The sequence below is a fragment of the Oncorhynchus masou genome, chromosome 33 (assembly GCF_036934945.1).
Source record: "Oncorhynchus masou masou isolate Uvic2021 chromosome 33, UVic_Omas_1.1, whole genome shotgun sequence".
Classification (NCBI taxonomy): Eukaryota; Metazoa; Chordata; class Actinopteri; order Salmoniformes; family Salmonidae; genus Oncorhynchus; species Oncorhynchus masou.
Genome location: NC_088244.1, coordinates 16041039 through 16060481, shown reverse-complemented (window position 1 = coordinate 16060481; position 19443 = coordinate 16041039). Strand labels below are relative to the sequence as shown.

The 19443-nt window shown below is 42.6% G+C and overlaps 1 protein-coding gene across 2 annotated transcripts in view; it reads left to right on the top strand.

The window, feature by feature from the left end:
• Positions 1–2194: 2194 nt before the first annotated feature.
• The window catches only part of LOC135527889 (zinc finger protein 704-like), a 124935-nt gene continuing 107686 nt past the window's right edge, over positions 2195–19443 (top strand). The window contains exons 1-2 of one of the 2 annotated variants that reach the window (XM_064956520.1): positions 2195–2702; positions 13695–13921. In XM_064956520.1, coding sequence (XP_064812592.1) covers positions 2412–2702; positions 13695–13921 — 518 coding nt within the window. In that variant the 5' untranslated portion in view covers positions 2195–2411. The remainder of the gene's footprint in view (positions 2703–13694; positions 13922–19443) is intronic. The other variant, XM_064956521.1, reaches the window with a different exon arrangement.

Sequence of the window (19443 nt, the reverse complement as noted above, 5' to 3'; positions counted from 1 at the left end):
AACTGCGCTTTATCTACCCTGGATACTGGTACCATCGGAGAAATAGAAATGAGCAGCTTCACGGTAATAATACCTAATACTAACAATATCAACTGATTCCACTGGAAACGCTAAACAGTATCTACAAAAGGGTGGTTTCAAATAAAATAAAATAAAATGTTTTTGGTCACATACACATGGTTAGCAAATGTTATTGCGAGTGTAGCAAAATGCTTGTGCTACTAGTTCCGACAGTGCAGCAATATCAACAAGTAATCTAACAATTCCACAACATCTACCTAATAAACACAAATCTAAGTAAAGGGATGGAATAAGAATATGTACATATAAATATATTGATGAGCAATGACCGAGCGGCATAGGCAAGATGCAATAGATGGTATAAAATATGGTATATACAGTGGGGAGAACAAGTATTTCATACACTGCCGATTTCGCAGGTTTTCCTACTTACAAAGCATGTAGAGGTCTGTAATTTTTTTATCATAGGTACACTTCAACTGTGAGAGACGGAATCTAAAACAAAAATCCAGAAAATCCCATTGTATGATTTTTAGTAATTCATTTGCATTTTATTGCATGACATAAGTATTTGATCACCTACAGACCAGTAAGAATTCCGGCTCTCACAGACCTGTTAGTTTTTCATTAAGAACCCATCAGGTAAATAGTTCAAACAGGTTCCATTAATACAGGTAACGAGTGGAGGACAGAGGAGCCTCTTAAAGAAGAAGTTACAGATCTGTGAGAGCCAGAAATCTTGCTTGTTTGTAGGTGACCACATACTTATTTTCCACCATATTTTGCTAATAAATTCATAAAAAATTCTACAATGTGATTTTCTGGATTTTTCTTCTTCTCATTTTCTCTGTCATCGTTGAAGTGTACCTATAATGAAAAGTACATGCCTATCTCATCTTTTTAAGTGGGAGAACTTGCACAATTGGTGGCTGACTTTTTGCCCCACTGTGGAATTTGGAATTTGAAATTATTTATACTTTTATTTTTGATACTTCAGTATATTTTAGCAAGTGCATTTACTTTTAATATATTTCAACTTTTACTCAAGTGTTATTTTACTGGGTGACTTGCATTCACTTTTACTGCACCTCCTGCACAGAGTCAGGAGAGGCGAAGGTTGAGAGCCATGGTGCACGCTTCTGGTTAGCGTGCACTGGGCCCAGCCCGACACAGTGTACAATGAGACAAGGATATCCCTGCCAAACCCTCCCTAACAACGCTGGGCCAATTTTGCACCAATTGTGCAGCCAGCAGCGACAGAGCCTGGGCTTGAACCCAGAGTTCAACAGAGCCTGGGCTTGAACCCCTGCCTTAGACCACTGCGCCACCCGGGAGGCCCAGGTATGTGATTATCATCGGTCTCCCCAATAGGCCCAGTGGTTGCCAAACTTTTGATAGTCCAGTACCCCTTCAAACATTCAACCTCCAGCTGCGTACCACCTCTAGCACCAGGGTCAGCGCACTCTCAAACATTGTTTTTTGCCATCATTGGCAGGCTTACAATTTAAAAATAAATTTGAATCACATTTTTAGTTGGTGTACCCCCGACCGCATTACGAACTCACTATGGGAATACCTGGCTAGGCTATATGATTATCTTGCTGCAACATAAATGCAATTGTTACATTGTAATAACGTTGTAATAAAACTGCAACAATGTAGCAGCTTCAAGTCGGGAAACAATGAAGCAGGACTAACCGAACATTCAGCAGCACTCGTTGTAACCACGACCACTATTGCTATTACACTGATAAAATGGCATAGGCAAACCTATATGGTTAATAAAACATGGCATGGTAAAAATGGTAGTTGCACAAACATATCAATTTATTAATGTTGTGCTTTGGAATATTCTGTAGCTTGAAGAAGTTAGGGTAAATGCATAGGCTACACTGCACAGACATAGGCCTCCTGCTTCGACTTTAGCGGAGCATACAGTAAATCTAGGCCTTGGCTGGCTACTTGTTGTTTTCATTTCTCCCTTTTCACCGGCCGGCCGGCATACTGGAGCGACACACCCCCATTATCTTAACACACAAAAAAGTGAGTGACACATTCCAAACTACCCATTGGCTTCTGGCTTGCGATGGCAGCGGACCAATAGCAGTGAATTGAAGGCGGTGCCTTGTGAATCTCGCCTGGCTGCACGCGCAGGGGAGTGGGGGCGTGGCATTTTTTTGAGGAAAAAAAGCTAAACAATCTTTAATCTTTCAAATTGACTGTGTCGGCTTTTTAACTTGTCTCGGCTGGTGGAGAAGTCCATACCTTAGAATAGTGGTAACACACGGGGATCCACTCAAGACAGGCCTGAATGTATTTTCTTCCAAATTTCTGCACGAAAAGGTATAGAAAGCGGGTAATCTTTCTTTAGTCACCACTCCGGTCCGACGATGAATTCTAAACGTTTGCTTGACATGTCTCCGGCTGAAATACTGGTCGGGGGCGCTTCGAAACAAGCCGGTATTGACCAGCATGCAGAGGGTTCCAAGGGAAGCGAAATGAGTGTCACCACTACTGACAGCGGTGTCATTCTGGCGTGCGGGAGCGGGCCCGCATCAGGAGCTGTTTTCTGCACAATCGTGCTAGACGATGGCTCTTTGAGAGAATGTACAAACCAGGACATCATCCTCAATGGGAATGACCTGTCGTCAGGGAGAGAAAAATACGCGCACCGGAAAATAGTAGGTGCTATTACACTGTCATATCCATTGCATGCTGGACTTCGTGTATTTTTCTTTGCAGTGAGTTGGTTAGATTAAAAGCAAGTGTGTAATGTGTTAGTCTTCTTCCCCCTATTCAATTATATATCAATCGAGTTTTCACATTAGCACATTGTTTTCCTTAAAGCACACTGTTGCATACACCGGGGAAACAAACTACAGAACCAGCCGCTCTGACTTTTCTAATGACATGAATCGGTTACTTTTTAAAGTGAAAATATAGGTCAGGCAGGCTATGCGTCTAACCCAAGTTAATTATAGCCTAAATGCAACTAGTATGTATGACGAATATAATCTGTTAAAATGGCGGCTCATTGCATGTTCAAAGTTTAAAGGAAAAAGGGCTGGGACTCCAAACTAATTTCCCCTCCCCCATAGCGACCGCTTTGCCTGCCAGAATTTCAGCAGGGAGGCATCGAGACCAATGATTCAGATAATATACACTAGATGACTGATTGGGGGCGCTGTGTTGAATCCGTCTATTCACTCCCCCACATTTCAGTCGTTTAGCAGATGCCAGAGCGACTTACAGTAGAGTACATACATTTTCATACGCCACCATTGTAACAAATATTTTGGAAGCTATAGAATTACAGTTTTTAATATCTACATTATTTTTGCCATATTTATTATATTACAGAAGCCTTAATGTATATATGAAAAATATATAAAAACATTTTCCTTAAAGTATAATTTTTTAGATCTTACAAATGTTACTGTCCCCACTACAAAAAAAAACATAAATACCTGTCATTTTCTTCTTGAAACATTGAATTGAAATACTGTAGAATTGCATTAAATCCTATGGAGGACTGCTCCTACTGGGAAATGCCAATATGGCCGACCGGTGGCTTCAACGCCTCTTAAAGTCCAACATAGAGCATTAGCAATCCACGGTTTATATACATCATTGACCAAGACCCTGCTTTGAAGGAAAGAAAAACTATCTACAAGTGTTGCTTGATATTATTATTATTTTTTTAAACAACAATGCATGTCAGATATGTTGTATTGTCCCAAGACATCAACACACCCCCATATAGAAATTAGAGAGTGGACAATGTCCTACCAGTGAATTTCTAGGGGATGTCATATGCCTAAACGTTTTTGAGAAACCTTCATTTTTGTTTAGCCATCCTACATGCTATCACTTTGTTTGGTATTATAGTCTATTGTCAAAGTGTTGTCAGATGGCGTGTGAGCGGGAGGATTACACAGGGTTAATATGCTCCGTGAAGGGATTGTTCAACAGAATTACAAACTCACATATTGGTTTCCTTACCCTGTAAGCAGTCTATTGACAAGTTATGACAGCAATCTATGCTTTGGTTTAGTTTCCCTAGCACTGTTTCCACATGCTAACATTTTTTTTTGCGTTTGAGGCACAAATCCCATTCAAGTCATGGGACAGATATTAGAATTTTCTTGTTACATTTTTGAGCTTCACGATCAATTTGAGATACTTTTAGATGATTTAGACATGATTAGGTCAGTCAAATGACTGCGGTCACTGTTATAATAATTTCATATAAGCATTTCACTGTAGTGTTTTACACCTGCTGTATCGTGTGCATGTTAGGTGAAATTGCCACGGGGGACGGGGGGACATGTATGTCCCAATATGAACAACAGGTCGATTCTTCCCCCCCAATAGGCTCAATTATTTCAAATCTAAAACATATATACATTTCTTTGTTGGTTGGGGGCCCCTTGGAGTTCGGCGGTTCCCCAGATAGCATACTGTATGAGTAAGTCTTAAGCAATGGAAAAAATGTGTAGAATTGTAGGAAATGAGCTTTAACGGTCGTTAGGACACGAATAACTGTCCAACTCCTCCTCCTTCTCAATTTTCCAACAGAAATGGGGTGTGCCTTTTAGTGGTTCATCGATGTGTCATTCTGGTCATGCACGGCTCAACCTACATAGGTAGTTCATTAGCTAAGCTAGAGCATTAAGCACAGTATAATTAATTACACTAACTACGTTTCCATCCACAGTTTTAATGTGAGTAAAGTCATACCGTATAGAAAAAAATCACGACAGCTGTGATGGAAACAGGTAGTTTCGGTACAACTTTTGAGATGCTGACAGATAATTTATTAGTTCATCATGGTGGGATCTTGTTGTGTCGGTAAAATATATTATGTGAAAAATGGTGTTGGAAAGGCCTTGATGTGCAACTATTTATATAATAACCATGATATCAAAGTAAACTTGGAGTCACGCGATGGTATGGTGTGTGCTCCTCCCAATATCACTCGGGAAACCATGCAGTTTATTAGGCTACAGATTAATTAAATAAGTTATGATGAACTTCACAGTCTTATTTTGGTGGCATGATGATCGATGCTTGACTGCCGTTTGACAAATAAAAATGTTCTCACTGCTATCCATAATAATCTCACCATGGAGACTAGCCTACCAGCACAGCTTCTCACACTGTATCTGCCAGCTGTTGGTTAGAATGTACGTTCCAAGACTAGAGGAGGCACATTTGCTATTTTTAACGAAACAGTTGTTGTTGCAAAACTATCGGTAGAGCTGAAAATGTGTTGGAATCACATTGAACTTGACATTTTTTTAGGTACTTGAAAACTAAAGCGGATAAGTATTTTATTTATTTAGCTGCGAACAAGTCCATTAGGTGGAAACACACCACTAATGGGGAAAATGTGCATATTTTCTTTATGCAGATGTTTGAATATTCACATGAAAATCTGTTGCCAATTGGATGGAAATCTAGTTAATATGAGGGAAATAGTTTTCATTCCAAAAAAGAGTAAATCAGTATGTTTAAAGCAGCTTTTCGGTGTTGTAATAGATGCGGTAAGAGGTCAATGGAACACTGACCATGGGGGACAAAAGAAGGATGCTGGATTGGCGCACAGTCAATAAATCTGAGCTAACAACAATGTTATTCATCAAAACCGTCATGATTGATGTATTGTAACAGGCCCACAATGTGGTTACTAAAGTCCGATTGAAATACATTTGGCTGTTTTCACTGCATAACATTTAGAAGTAGTCCATTTTCAGGTTTAGAATAAGTGACTGGACTGCTAAATGCTAACTCCCATTCGTATATCTGGTAGCTTAGCTAGCATAGAGAAATGGTTGTCAAAGTCATTTTTAACTGTAATGGAGTTGATTGGTGATGACATGAACATGTTTTGGGGTTGACATCCATACAAGCAATATACTGATTTTTACCCTACCATATTGTAAAATAGTGCAAATGATCTTTCCTCTCTACCCAATGGCAAAATGTGTAGAATTCTAGTAAATTAGCTTTAAAACTTCACATTTTTATCTCTGCCCCATATCAAAGTGTGTTGAAATGCAGAAAGTTAGCTGTTTTCCCCAAAATATATTTCTTGGGTGGTTGGGGGCCTTCCACTTATCCTTCCACTTATACTGTGTTTTACCCCTCCATATACCCCTCAATATACCCCTTAAGAGAGGCATAATAAGTCAAACTGTGTAGAATTGCAGGAAATGCGGAGGATCCCTCAGACAGCCCGTCTACTGCCCCCCCCCCCCCCCCATTATCTACACCACAATTTCACCCTTACAGTGCATTTGACAATACAACTTTAAACTTGAAAAATATTTGGGTAGCAAAAAAATTATATTAGAAAAAATGAATACCTCCGATATATATAGGGGCAGTACTCACTGAATGTTGATATTGTGAACCTATGTTATGTATTTTAAACCAAAGCATGGATTTGCTGTCATACCTTGTCCATAGACTGCTTAGAGGGTAAGGAAACCAATGCGTAATTTAGGTGAACTATCCCTTTAAGTCAGGGATCATCAACTAGATTCAGTCGCAGGCCATTTTCTTTCTTGAGCGGATGGTCAGGTGGCCGGAACATAATTACAAATCATTTGTAGACTGCAAATTGACCAGAAGAAGCCGAAACAGATATAATATTTGACTAAAGCATAGTAATTTAAAATAGGTCTGTGCGATATATTGAATTAATTCAATTCGTTTCAGGGCTATGGTAAGGGTAGGAGTTAGGGTAAGGATAAGGGTTAGGGTAAGGGTTGTGGTTAAGATAAGGGTAGAGGTTAAGTTTAGGGTTTAGGGTAGGGGTTAAGGTTAGGGTTAGAGTACGGGTACGGTAAAAAGGTAAGGGTAAGGGTTATGGTTCAGGTTAGGGTAGGTGTTAAGGTTAGGGTAAGGGTTAAGGTTAGGGTAAGGGTAGGGGTTAGGGTTAGGTAAGGGTTATGGTTAAGGTTAGGGTAAGGGTTAAGGCTAGGGTTAGGTAAGGGTTATGGTTAAGGTTAGGGTAGGGGTTAAGATTTGAGTAGGGGTTAAGGTTAGGGTTTAGGGTAAGGGTAGGAGTTTGGGTTAGGGTAGGGGTTAAGGTAAGGGCATGGGTTATGGTTATGGTTAGGGTAAGGTTAGGGGTTAAGGTAAGGGTAGGAGTAGGGGTTAAGTTGGGGGTTTAGGGTAGGGGTTAAGGTTAGGTTAAGAGTAGGCGTTAAGGTTAGAGTAAGGGTAGGCATTAAGGTTAGGGTAAGAGTAGGCGTTAAGGTTAGGGTAAGCGTAGGCGTTAAGGTTAGAGTAAGGGTAGGCATTAAGGTTAGGGTAAGAGTAGGCGTTAAGGTTAGAGTAAGGGTAGGCATTAAGGTTAGGGTAAGAGTAGGCGTTAAGGTTAGGGTAAGCGTAGGCGTTAAGGTTAGAGTAAGGGTAGGCATTAAGGTTAGGGTAAGAGTAGGCGTTAAGGTTAGGGTAAGAGTAGGCGTTAAGGTTAGGGTAAGAGTAGGCGTTAAGGTTAGGGTAAGAGTAGGCGTTAAGGTTAGGGTAAGAGTAGGCGTTAAGGTTAGAGTAAGGGTAGGATTTTAGGTTAGAGTAGGGGTAGGGGTCAGGGAGGGTTAGGTAACTGTAAGGGTTGAGGTTAATGTTAGGGTAAGGGTAGGGTTTAAGGTAAGGGTAGGATTTAAGGTAAGGGTAGGGGTTGAGGTAAGGATAGGGGTTAAGGTTAGGGTAAGAGTAGGCGTTAAGGTTAGGGTAAGAGTAATAATATAATAATAATAATAATAAGGGTAGGATTTAAGGTAAGGGTAGGGGTTGAGGTAAGGATAGGGGTTAAGGTTAGGGTAAGAGTAATAATATAATAATAATAATAATAAGGGTAGGATTTAAGGTAAGGGTAGGGGTTGAGGTAAGGATAGGGGTTAAGGTTAGGGTAAGAGTAGGCGTTAAGGTTAGGGTAAGAGTAGGCGTTAAGGTTAGGGTAAGAGTAGGCGTTAAGGTTAGGGTAAGAGTAGGCGTTAAGGTTAGAGTAAGGGTAGGATTTTAGGTTAGAGTAGGGGTAGGGGTCAGGGAGGGTTAGGTAACTGTAAGGGTTGAGGTTAATGTTAGGGTAAGGGTAGGGTTTAAGGTAAGGGTAGGATTTAAGGTAAGGGTAGGGGTTGAGGTAAGGATAGGGGTTAAGGTTAGGGTAAGAGTAGGCGTTAAGGTTAGAGTAAGGGTAGGAATTTAGGTTAGAGTAGGGGTAGGGGTCAGGGAGGGTAGGGATGTCCCAAGGATCCCGGGAAGCACACACCCAGCTCCTCCCCCTTCCTGCCACTCACAAGCTCCTCCCCCTCCTGCCACTTGCAACAACAAAGATGAAAGATAATTTCTTCCTCTCTGACAACAAGCGGTTTCAAATTCGTTATTTGCATTTGAGGTTTGGTCCAACAGAATCGGTCATATGGACACTGAAACACATTTAGACAATATTTTACTGTAATAGATGGGAACCTAACTTTTCTAACAATAACCTTTATATGTCTCAACTCCTCAAATTGTGCAAAGAGCAGACCCTATTAAAACTGGAGTATCAAGGAACATTGATTCTGCAAAATGAATGCTCAGTTTCTGTCGTGCACGGGTACCGCTAGAAGTATTTTAGCCACAGACTGTTATGCTGGCTGTCTAGTCTGTGTTTTATAAATGTGCAATGAGCATAAAAAAATATTATTTAAGGAATTAACAACTAGTTCTCATTCTGATAAATGAGGTAGGCCACTTGATTTCAACATCTGAACAAAGTGGACAAGCTAGCATACTGTTGGAGACGGTCAGAAGGGTGTGTTCATAACAATTCAACTGTTATATCTTGTTAGCTAGCAAATAGATCCAAGTTGGCTAGACTTTAATTATAAAGATTAGCTGGCTACTGACTAGCATGTGGGCTTGAGCTTGAGAGATTGTTTATGAGACCTGTGTTAATTTTATATTAATGCCTGCCTGTTGGTCATTATTAGTCAATGCTACAAGACGTTGGTCATTATTAGACAATGCTACAAGACGTTGGTCATTATTAGTGAACGCTACAAGATGTTGGTCATTATTAGTGAACACTACAAGATGTTGATCATTACTAGTGAATGCTGAAAGAAGTTGGTCATTGTTAGTGAATGCTGCAAGAAGTTGGTCATTGTTAGTGAATGCTGCAAGAAGTTGGTCATTATTAGTGAATGCTACAAGAGTTGGTCATTATTAGTGAATGATACAAGAAGTTGGTCATTATCAGTGAATGCTACAAGACGTTGGTCAGTATTAGTGAATGCTACAAGAAGTTGGTCATTATTAGTGAATGCTACAAGACGTTGGTCAGTATTAGTGAATGCTACAAGAAGTTGGTCATTATTAGTGAATGCTACAAGTCTTTGGTTATTATTAGTGAATGCTACAGGAAGTTGGTCACTAATTATACATTTTTGCTCAGAAAACTTGGGGGGCCAAATTAAATCACCTGTGGCCGCTAGTTGGGGAACCCTACTTTAAACAATAGGTTATGTATTCTAGTTGTCAGTGCCTCCTAATTGTTGGACAGATTTAGTGTAACTGACAGCTTCTATTTCTTTGTACACAAAATCTCTCAACAACGTCTCTTTCCCAAAAAATTTAGCCAAAATAAAGAGGTAGATTGGGCCTTAAACTGTCAGGCCCATTCTCCAAGATGGCGTAGCAGTCGGACGTGTGTTTTGTCTTGTCCCGTATCGTTTTCCTTGTTTTTTTTCTCGTAAATATTTTGTATATATTTTAATGTCACTTCCCATCTACGGACTGAATATACTGTCCTGCAACCCACCTCACCCAATGTGGTACGGATCTGCTATTTCTATACTTTAGAACCGGAACCACAATCAGAAGCTAGCCAGGTAACTAGCTACTAGCTAGTAGTCAGTTTGCCACTGCTAGCGATCTTCACCGTTAACTCGGACACCAGCCAGCCCCAGCTCAGTCAATACCTGCCAGTCTGCACAGAGCGATATCAACCCAGAGCATATCAGACTGCTTTTTCTTTTGTCTTGTCCCGTATCGTTTTCCTTGTTTTTTTTCTCGTAAATATTTTGTATATATTTTAATGTCACTTCCCATCTACGGACTGAATATACTGTCCTGCAACCCACCTCACCCAATGTGGTATGGATCTGCTATTTCTATACTTTAGAACCGGAACCACAATCAGAAGCTAGCCAGGTAACTAGCTACTAGCTAGTAGTCAGTTTGCCACTGCTAGCGATCTTCACCGTTAACTCGGACACCAGCCAGCCCCAGCTCAGTCAATACCTGCCAGTCTGCACAGAGCGATATCAACCCAGAGCATATCGGACTGCTTTTTCTCTACCATATCTCCGGATTCCTACCGCAAGCTCTGAACCTTTACACCGGATCATCGCAGCTAGCTAGCTGCAATCCGAGTGGCTACTCCTGGCTAATGTCTCTGTCCTGAAGCAAGCACCAGTTAGCCTTGAGCTAGCCTCGAGCTAGGCCCATGTCCCGGCTTGCCCGAAGAGGTCCACCAGCTAATTCTTGTGCTACAATACCTATTTTGCCAAAGGGCCTAGACCATTTACTGCCGACACGGAGCCCCGCCGATCCATCACGACTGGTCTGCCGACGTAATCGTCCGAGGTGGATCCAACAGGCTCTTCTGTTGCGACATCGCCAAAGGCCCATCTGCTAGCCCTGGCCCGCTAGCTGTCTGAATCGCCCTGTCTCCAGCTCACCAAGCGTAGTAGCAACTACTGAATCGTCTCCCTGACTCATCTATTGCTACTCAATGGACCCTATGATCACTCTGCTACACATGCCTCTCCCTAATGTCAATATGCCCTGTCTATTGCTGTTTTGCTTAGCGATTATTGCCTTATTTCACTGTAGACCCCCCAGCCCTGCCCAATATGCCTTAGCCCCCACACATGCGGTGACCTCATCTGGGTTAACTGGTGCCTCTAGAGAGAAAACCTCTCTCATTGTCACTCAATGCCTAGGTTTACCTCCACTGTACTCACATCCTACCATACCCTTGTCTGTAAATTATGCCTTGAATCTATTCTTCCACGCCCAGAAATCTGCTCCTTTTAATCTCTGTTCCGAATGCACTAGACGACCAGGTCTTATAGCCTTTAGCCGTACCATTATCCTACTCCTCCTTTGTTCCTCTGGTGATGTAGAGGTTAACCCAGGCCCTGCAGCCCCACTCCCATTCCCCAGGCGCTCTCATTTGTTGACTTCTGTAACTGTAAAAGCCTTGGTTTCATGCATGTTAACATCAGAAGCCTCCTCCCTAAGTTTGTTTTATTCACTGCTTTAGCACACTCCGCCAACCCTGATGTCCTAGCTGTGTCTGAATCCTGGTTTAGGAAGGCCACCAAAAATCCTGAAAATTCATCCCCAACTACAACATTTTCCGACAAGATAGAACTGACAAAGGGAGTGGAGTTGCAACCTACTGCAGAGATAGCCTGCAGAGTTCTGTCATACTATCCAGGTATTTTAAACATCTTTTAAAAATCCACCTTTCCAGAAACAAGTCTCTCACTGTGGCCGCTTGTTATAGACCCTCCTCAGCCCCCAGCTGTGCCCTGGACACCATATGTGAATTGATTGTCCCCTCCATCTATCTTCAGAGTTCGTACTGTTAGGTGACTTAAACTGGGATATGCCGTCCTACAATCTAAGCTAGATGTCCTCAATCTGGCACAAATTATCAAGGAACCTACCAGGTACACACCTCTGCTGTCTTTAACCAGGATCTCAGTGATCACTGTCTCATTGCCTGTGTCCGTAACTGTCACTGTCAAACGCTCCCTAAAATACTTCAGCGAGCTGGCCTTTCTAACCGACCTCACACGGGTATCCTGGAAGGATATTGACCTCATCCAGTCAGTAGAGGATGCCTGGTTTTTCTTTAAAGTGCTTTCCTCACCATCTTAAATAAGCATGCCCCATTCAAAAAATGTAGAACTAAGAACAGATATAGCCCTTGGTTCACTACATACCTGACTGCCCTTGAACAGCACAAAAACATCCTGTGGTGTTCTGCATTAGCATCGGATAGTCACCACGATATGCAACTTTTCAGGGAAGTCAGGAACCAAAATACATAGTCAGTTAGGAAAGCTAAGACTGGATTTTTCAAACAGAAATTTGCATCATGTAGCAGTAATTCCAAAAAGTTTTGGGACACTGTAAAGTCCATGGAGAATAAGTGCACCTCCTCCAAGCTGCCCACTGCACTGAGGCGAGGAAACACTGTCACCACCGATAGTCTCTATAAGGCTGCCACAGGGTTCAATTCTCTGGCTGACTCTTTTCTATGTATATATCAATGATGTTGCTCTTGCTGCTGGTGATTGTCTGATCCACCTCTACGCAGACGACACCATTCTGTATACATCTGGCCCTTCTTTGGACACTGTGTTAACAAACCTGCAAACGAGTTTCAATGCCATATAACTCTCCTTCCATGGCCTCCAACTGCTTTTAAATGCTTTTAAAACTAAATGCATGCTCTTCAACCGATTGCTGCCGCACCTGCCCGCCTGACTAGCATCACATCTCTGGACGGTTCTGACTTAGAATATGTGGACAGGTACAAATACCTAGGTGTCTGGTTAGACTGTAAACTCTCGTTCCAGACTCTCCATCTCCAATCCAAAATTAAATCTAGAATCGGCTTCCTATTTCGCAACAAAGCCTCCTTCACTCATGCTGCCAAACGTACCATCATAAAATTGACTATTCTACCGATCCTTCACTTCGGCGATGTCATTTACAAAATAGCCTCCAACACTCTACTCAGCAAACTGGATGTAGTCTATCGCAGTGCCATCTGTTTTTTCACCAAAACCCCATATACTACCCACCATTGTGACCTGTATGCTCTCATTGGCTGGCCCTTGCTACAAACCCACTGGCTACAGGTCATCTACAAGTCTTTGCTTGGTAAAGCCCCACCTTATCTCAGCTCACTGGTCACTATAGTAGCACCCACCCGTAGCATGCGCTCCAGCAGGTATTTTTCACTGGTCACCAATTCCAATTCCTCCTTTGGCCGCCATTCTTCCAGTTCTCTGCTGCCAATGACTGGAATGAATTGCAAAAATCACTGAAGCTGAGGAATTATCACCCTCTCTAACTTTAAGCATCAGCTGTCACAGCAGCTTACGATCAATGTACCTGTACACAGCCAATCTGTAAATAGCACACCCGACTAACTACCTCATCCCCATATTGTTATTTATTCTCTTGCTCTTTTGCACCCCAGTATCTCTATTCTCTACTTGCGCATCATCATCTGCACATCTGTCGCTCCAGTGTTAATGCTATATTGTAATTATTTTGCCCCCATAGCCTATTTATTGCATTACCTCCCTAATCTTCTACATTTTCACACACTGTACATAGATTTTTCTATTGTGTTATTGACTGTATGTTTGTTTATGTGTAACTCTGTTGTTGTTTTTGTCGCAGTGCTTTGCTTTATCTTGGCCAGGTCACAGTTGTAAATGAGAACTTGTTCTCAACTGGCCTACCTGGTTAAGTAAAGGTGAAATAAAAATAAATAAATATAAAATGTGGACTAAAAAGCACCAACATAACAGTTCTGAGACTGCAACCATTTCTCAGCTGTGTGTGTAATGTTCTTCATCCTTCAGATGGGTTGTGGTGGCGAGGCAGAGAGGAACAGTGGTCTGACTGGAGTCCTTACTAACGGCAGTCCCGCTCACTGCCTGATCCTGAACGGGCAGAAGCCGGACAGACACATGCACTCGAAAGCGAGGAATCCGCTGGTGCCCGATGGTTTCCAGGAAACCGGACATCAAGTGCCACCTGAGGAGAGAAATCCCCACCCCTCCTCCCACATACCTGTCCCCCGACGCAGGTAGGGACCACATGGCTAATAACATAGTAGTGTTCTCACAATACCAGCTTTTTTCATTCGATACCGATACCAGGTTTAATATTACAATACTCGATACCATCACGATACTTATTACCAAAACAATACCACAAAAAAATATATATTAGCCAAAGTCACAAAATGACACTTGATCCAGACAGATAAACTTTAGGACTTATTTTATTGGAAACTGCTCAGAGAACATACTGTATTCTTTTATTGGAAACTGCTCAGAGAACATACTGTATTATTTTATTGGAAACTGCTCAGAGAACATACTGTATTCTTTTATTGGAAACTGCTCAGAGAACATACTGTATTCTTTTATTGGAAACTGCTCAGAGAACATACTGTATTCTTTTATTGGAAACTGCTCAGAGAACATACTGTATTCTTTTATTGGAAACTGCTCAGAGAACATACTTTATTCTTTTATTGGAAACTGCTCAGAGAACATACTGTATTCTTTTATTGGAAACTGCTCAGAGAACATACTGTATTCTTTTATTGGAAACTGCTCAGAGAACATACTGTATTCTTTTATTGGAAACTGCTCAGAGAACATACTGTATTCTTTTATTGGAAACTGCTCAGAGAACACACTGTATTCTTTTATTGGAAACTGCTCAGAGAATATACTGTATTTTTTTATTGGAAACTGCTCAGAGAACACACTGTATTCTTTTATTGTACTTATTAACAACATTTGCATGGAAGAAGCATTCTGTTCTTTTCGAATAGTGTGCACTGTCTCTTTAAGAAATGAATGACATTATTTGCTTAATTTGCAAGGCAGAATGTGGCTGTGGAATCTGACTTTGTGACTCGGGAATCTAGTGGAAACCAGACGTGAGGTAAAGGAAGACGAAGAAGTGAATGTTGTTTCGGTGGCATGGGAGACAATGTGAGTTAGTAACATTTTTGGTGCCTGCCAGCTCTTAAATTAGCATATTTTGTGTTATGATTTGCATATTATCACAAACAAAGTAGTAGGATTGTGAATTCAGCTGTAAGCTAGCAAGGAAAGTTAGCCTAAAATTAAAGCTGGAAGCTACCGGTATTGTCTTGCATGGTAAAAGTGTCTAGCCTGTATGGACAGTTTCAACATTTCTACATGCTGGGTCGTATTATTCAGGTGTGTTAACTTCTGTGCCGCGTGAGTGAGGAGATAACATGATGCAGCCCAGACTCCCAGTGCAGGCTAAGTGGAGCAGGAGTGAGGAGATAACATGATGCAGCCCAGACTCCCAGTGCAGGCTAAGTGGAGCAGGAGTGAGGAGATAACATGATGCAGCCCAGACTCCCAGTGCAGGCTAAGTGGAGCAGGAGTGAGGAGATAACATGATGCAGCCCAGACTCCCAGTGCAGGCTAAGTGGAGCAGGAGTGAGGAGATAACATGATGCAGCCCAGACTCCCAGTGCAGGCTAAGTGGAGCAGGAGTGAGGAGATAACATGCTAAGTGGAGCAGGAGTGAGGAGATAACATGATGCAGCCCAGACTCCCAGTGCAGGCTAAGTGGAGCAGGAGTGAGGAGATAACATGATGCAGCCCAGACTCCCAGTGCAGGCTAAGTGGAGCAGGAGTGAGGAGATAACATGATGCAGCCCAGACTCCCGGTGCAGGCTAAGTGGAGCAGGAGTGGGGACTGGGGAGCTAATGTAGCTCAGACAACTCTAGCAATGAATGACTAAGTGGAGCAGGCTCTTTGCTCTTGGCGCTATAAAGGGGCTATGCTGATACAGACTTGATCCTCTCAATCACGTAAGACACATTTGACAGAAGTACCGAACGTAACAAAAATTATAGTACCTAACTGTTGTATCGAAAAGTACTGAAGTTTTGGTATACTGTGCAACTCTATAACATTGATGTTACCAAGTACTGCATCGATAACAATATGGTTATTACGTGGTTATTACCAGTGGCATGGTTGCTGCTTCAACCAGAGATGGGTCAATACCAGTCCTGGTCCAGATGAAACAGTCATTGAATGGGGCATAGAATTTCTGAAATTGAAAATTGCTCTAAGAATTGGATGTTTCCACATAAAAATCCAAACCCAAGTTCTGAATAAACTCGAGTTGAAATGGAATTGACTCTGACCTTATGGTGGTTCAAACCATCCCGCGGTTTGGGCATAAATGTCGTGGGGAGGCTTGGTCAGATGACCGCTGTTGGATTCTTAGTAAGCATTCCAGTGTTTCAGAATAGTTCTGATTCTCAAGATCTAAAATAAATGCCTTAAAGTAAATGCCTTAATTGGTTAAAGTTTTAGAATAAGGTCAAGATTGCCCAATCATGTGGGTGAGAATGGAAGATATGATGGCCATGTTGCTGTTGACTGATAAACCGAAACCAAAACTGCTCTCACTGTAATAGTGAGACCATGAGCTTATGAACCAATCGCTATATTAATCCATACACAAATCAGTGCACATGATATCAATGCCTTGTATCACTGCCTTGCTCACCATGTCCAACCACACTAAATGTGGTCTTTGCCTTAACATTGAGATCCAAGCAGATCACTCATTCAACGCTACAAAAAATTACCCATGTTTCACTTTGTTGAGCGTGTGGTCTTTCATACTAGAGGATATTGTGTTCATAAAGATTGGTTCCTTGGATTGGACTTGAAAGGTTATGGAATTATCGACCCCCACAGACCCCCACCCCCCTTATAATCTGTAAATCAGTATAATGTCCAAGTGAAATTGACTCCTGCAACTTAATCCTTGTCTCATATTCAGGTAAAAGGGTTAACACTTTACTTTACATTTTTCTAATATCTCTTTTCTCTGTTTCATCCCGGTATCAGTAAGCCAGGCGTGCAGTCTGAGTGGCTAGACAGACCAGTGCACTCTGAGTGGCTAGACAGACCAGTGTGTCTGAGTGGCTAGACAGACCAGTGTGTCTGAGTGGCTAGACAGACCAGTGTGTCTGAGTGGCTAGACAGACCAGTGTGTCTGAGTGGCTAGACAGACCAGTGCGCTCTGAGTGGCTAGACAGACCAGTGTGTCTGAGTGGCTAGACAGACCAGTGTGTCTGTGTGGCTAGACAGACCAGTGCGCTCTGAGTGGCTAGACAGACCAGTGTGTCTGAGTGGCTAGACAGACCAGTGTGTTGAGTGGCTAGACAGACCAGTGTGTCTGAGTGGCTAGACAGACCAGTGTGTCTGAGACCAGTGTGTCTGAGTGGCTAGACAGACCAGTGTGTCTGAGTGGCTAGACAGACCAGTGTGTCTGAGTGGCTAGACAGACCAGTGTGTCTGAGTGGCTAGACAGACCAGTGTGTTTGAGTGGCTAGACAGACCAGTGTGTTTGAGTGGCTAGACAGACCAGTGTGTTTGAGTGGCTAGACAGACCAGTGTGTTTGAGTGGCTAGACAGACCAGTGCACTCTGTGTGGCTAGACAGACCAGTGCACTATGAGTTGCTAGACAGACCAGTGTGTCTGAGTGGCTAGACAGACCAGTGTGTCTGAGTGGCTAGACAGACCAGTGTGTCTGAGTGGCTAGACAGACCAGTGTGTCTGAGTGGCTAGACAGACCAGTGTGTCTGAGTGGCTAGACAGACCAGTGTGTATGAGTGGCCAGACAGACCAGTGTGTCTGAGTGGCTAGACAGACCAGTGTGTGTATGTTGACATGTTTTTCTCTCAGCGAGAGGGGCTCAAGGCTGTTTTCTCTGTTGCTGTGACACACACACACGCACACACACACGCACACACACACACACACACACACACACACACACACACACACACACACACACACACACACACACACACACACACACACACACACACACACACACACACACACACACACACACACACACACACACACACAGGCAGCAGTCAGAGAGAGAGAGAGAGAGAGCTGTGTCTGTCCAGGGACATGACCCGTCAGCGCTCTGCTAGATAACACTGCTACACAACAGATGAGGTCTGGGAACGGCTGCAGGCAGAGCGTTTTTATTCAAAATGTTTTAGAACCATTGATAGGTTGGAGAAGCTGTCTATAAGGGGGATGGAAGCTCTATCTCTCTATGTGTGTGTTTTCATAGTGTAGTGTGGAATTGGCCTGGTTTCTCCTCTGCCACCTCCCCTACCAGCTGTCACAGTTGGGGTTTTCTGCTAGGGCCGTGTGTCAAACACAGTTGTGTAAAAGTGTTCAGTTCGGTTCATGGTTGTATCGCTGGGTTACTGTGTCCTGCTAACAAGCCTCTCTGCACAGAGGAGAGGAAGGACTCAGTAGGTGTACACAAACACACACACAGATACAGCTGATAAAAATATGTAAAGAAAGTGTGAATGAACAAAAAGAGGTCCAGTGGAATGGTTGGGCCAGCTTTTTGGCTGGTTCGTTGTGAAAATGTTTTCTTATCTCTGCTCCTGCAGGTATTGACTCTGATGCAGTTGTTGAAGTGAATGGAAATAGTGTCCCTGGTTTATCTATGTCAACGCTGTGACAGATTGCCACTAGGGCCATGACGGTCATGGCATTTTGGATGCCGGTTATTGGTCTGCCAAAATACGCACGTTTTCTCCTCTCCTCCACCCCTGACTGCATGTGCTGCTGCTGCTGCTGGAAGGGGGGCATTGCCTAGGCAACCAAGGACTCTTTTGTTACAACAGCTTGTTTTGTTTTTCAGCAAGAAGCAACAAAGTTTCATCATGTTGTAAAGAGTCCATGTTACCACGTAAATGAACTCAACCACACGAATGCTCGGTCGTCCCAAGTCAGTTGTTCATTCTACAAAAAAAGACAAATATTAAAACAATGGTTATTTCTGGTTATTTCTGTTCATGACGGTCTTCATCCATAATCGGCAGCATGGTGGTTATGGAGGCTGGATGAAGCACAGGTTACGCACACAGTTCGTACTTTCGCAACTAGGGGATAGTCGGATCTATTTGGCTTGCCCTCCCGAAGTTGTTGACTTGTGCTAGAATATTTTTTTACAATTTACCACCCAGCCATATTATTAGCCATGATTAGGGCCTTGGCGCTTCCCTGACCTTGTGACCTGACCAGGAAAAAAACGAGCCAGCCCTGAGAGATAGAGAGAGTGACTGCAACTCTAACCCCAGCATATGATTTATAGCCTCCTCACCAACATCTCTCTCTAAGCTGTGTGCATGCAGTTCCTGGAACAGTAACGCACAGTAACGCGCAGCCCACGCAGAGATGGACAAGATTGAACTTCACTAAAATGTACACTATCTTTCCTGGCTTGAACAGAGAAACATTTCTGCATACTGTGGAAATTGGCATTAAATCAATAAAATAACAGTCCATTTCAATGCAACAAGTCAAATCCAACTTCAAGACTGAGTTGGTGATTTTGTTGCCGGTACAATTTTTTTTTGAATACTTCAGAAATTACAAGGTCGCCTACTCCACTGACACTGACTAACAGGTCAATAAAAACAACGTTGTCTAATCCATATAACCGGCCTACGAAATGGGTGAGACACAATACGATATGAGGAGTAAATGAT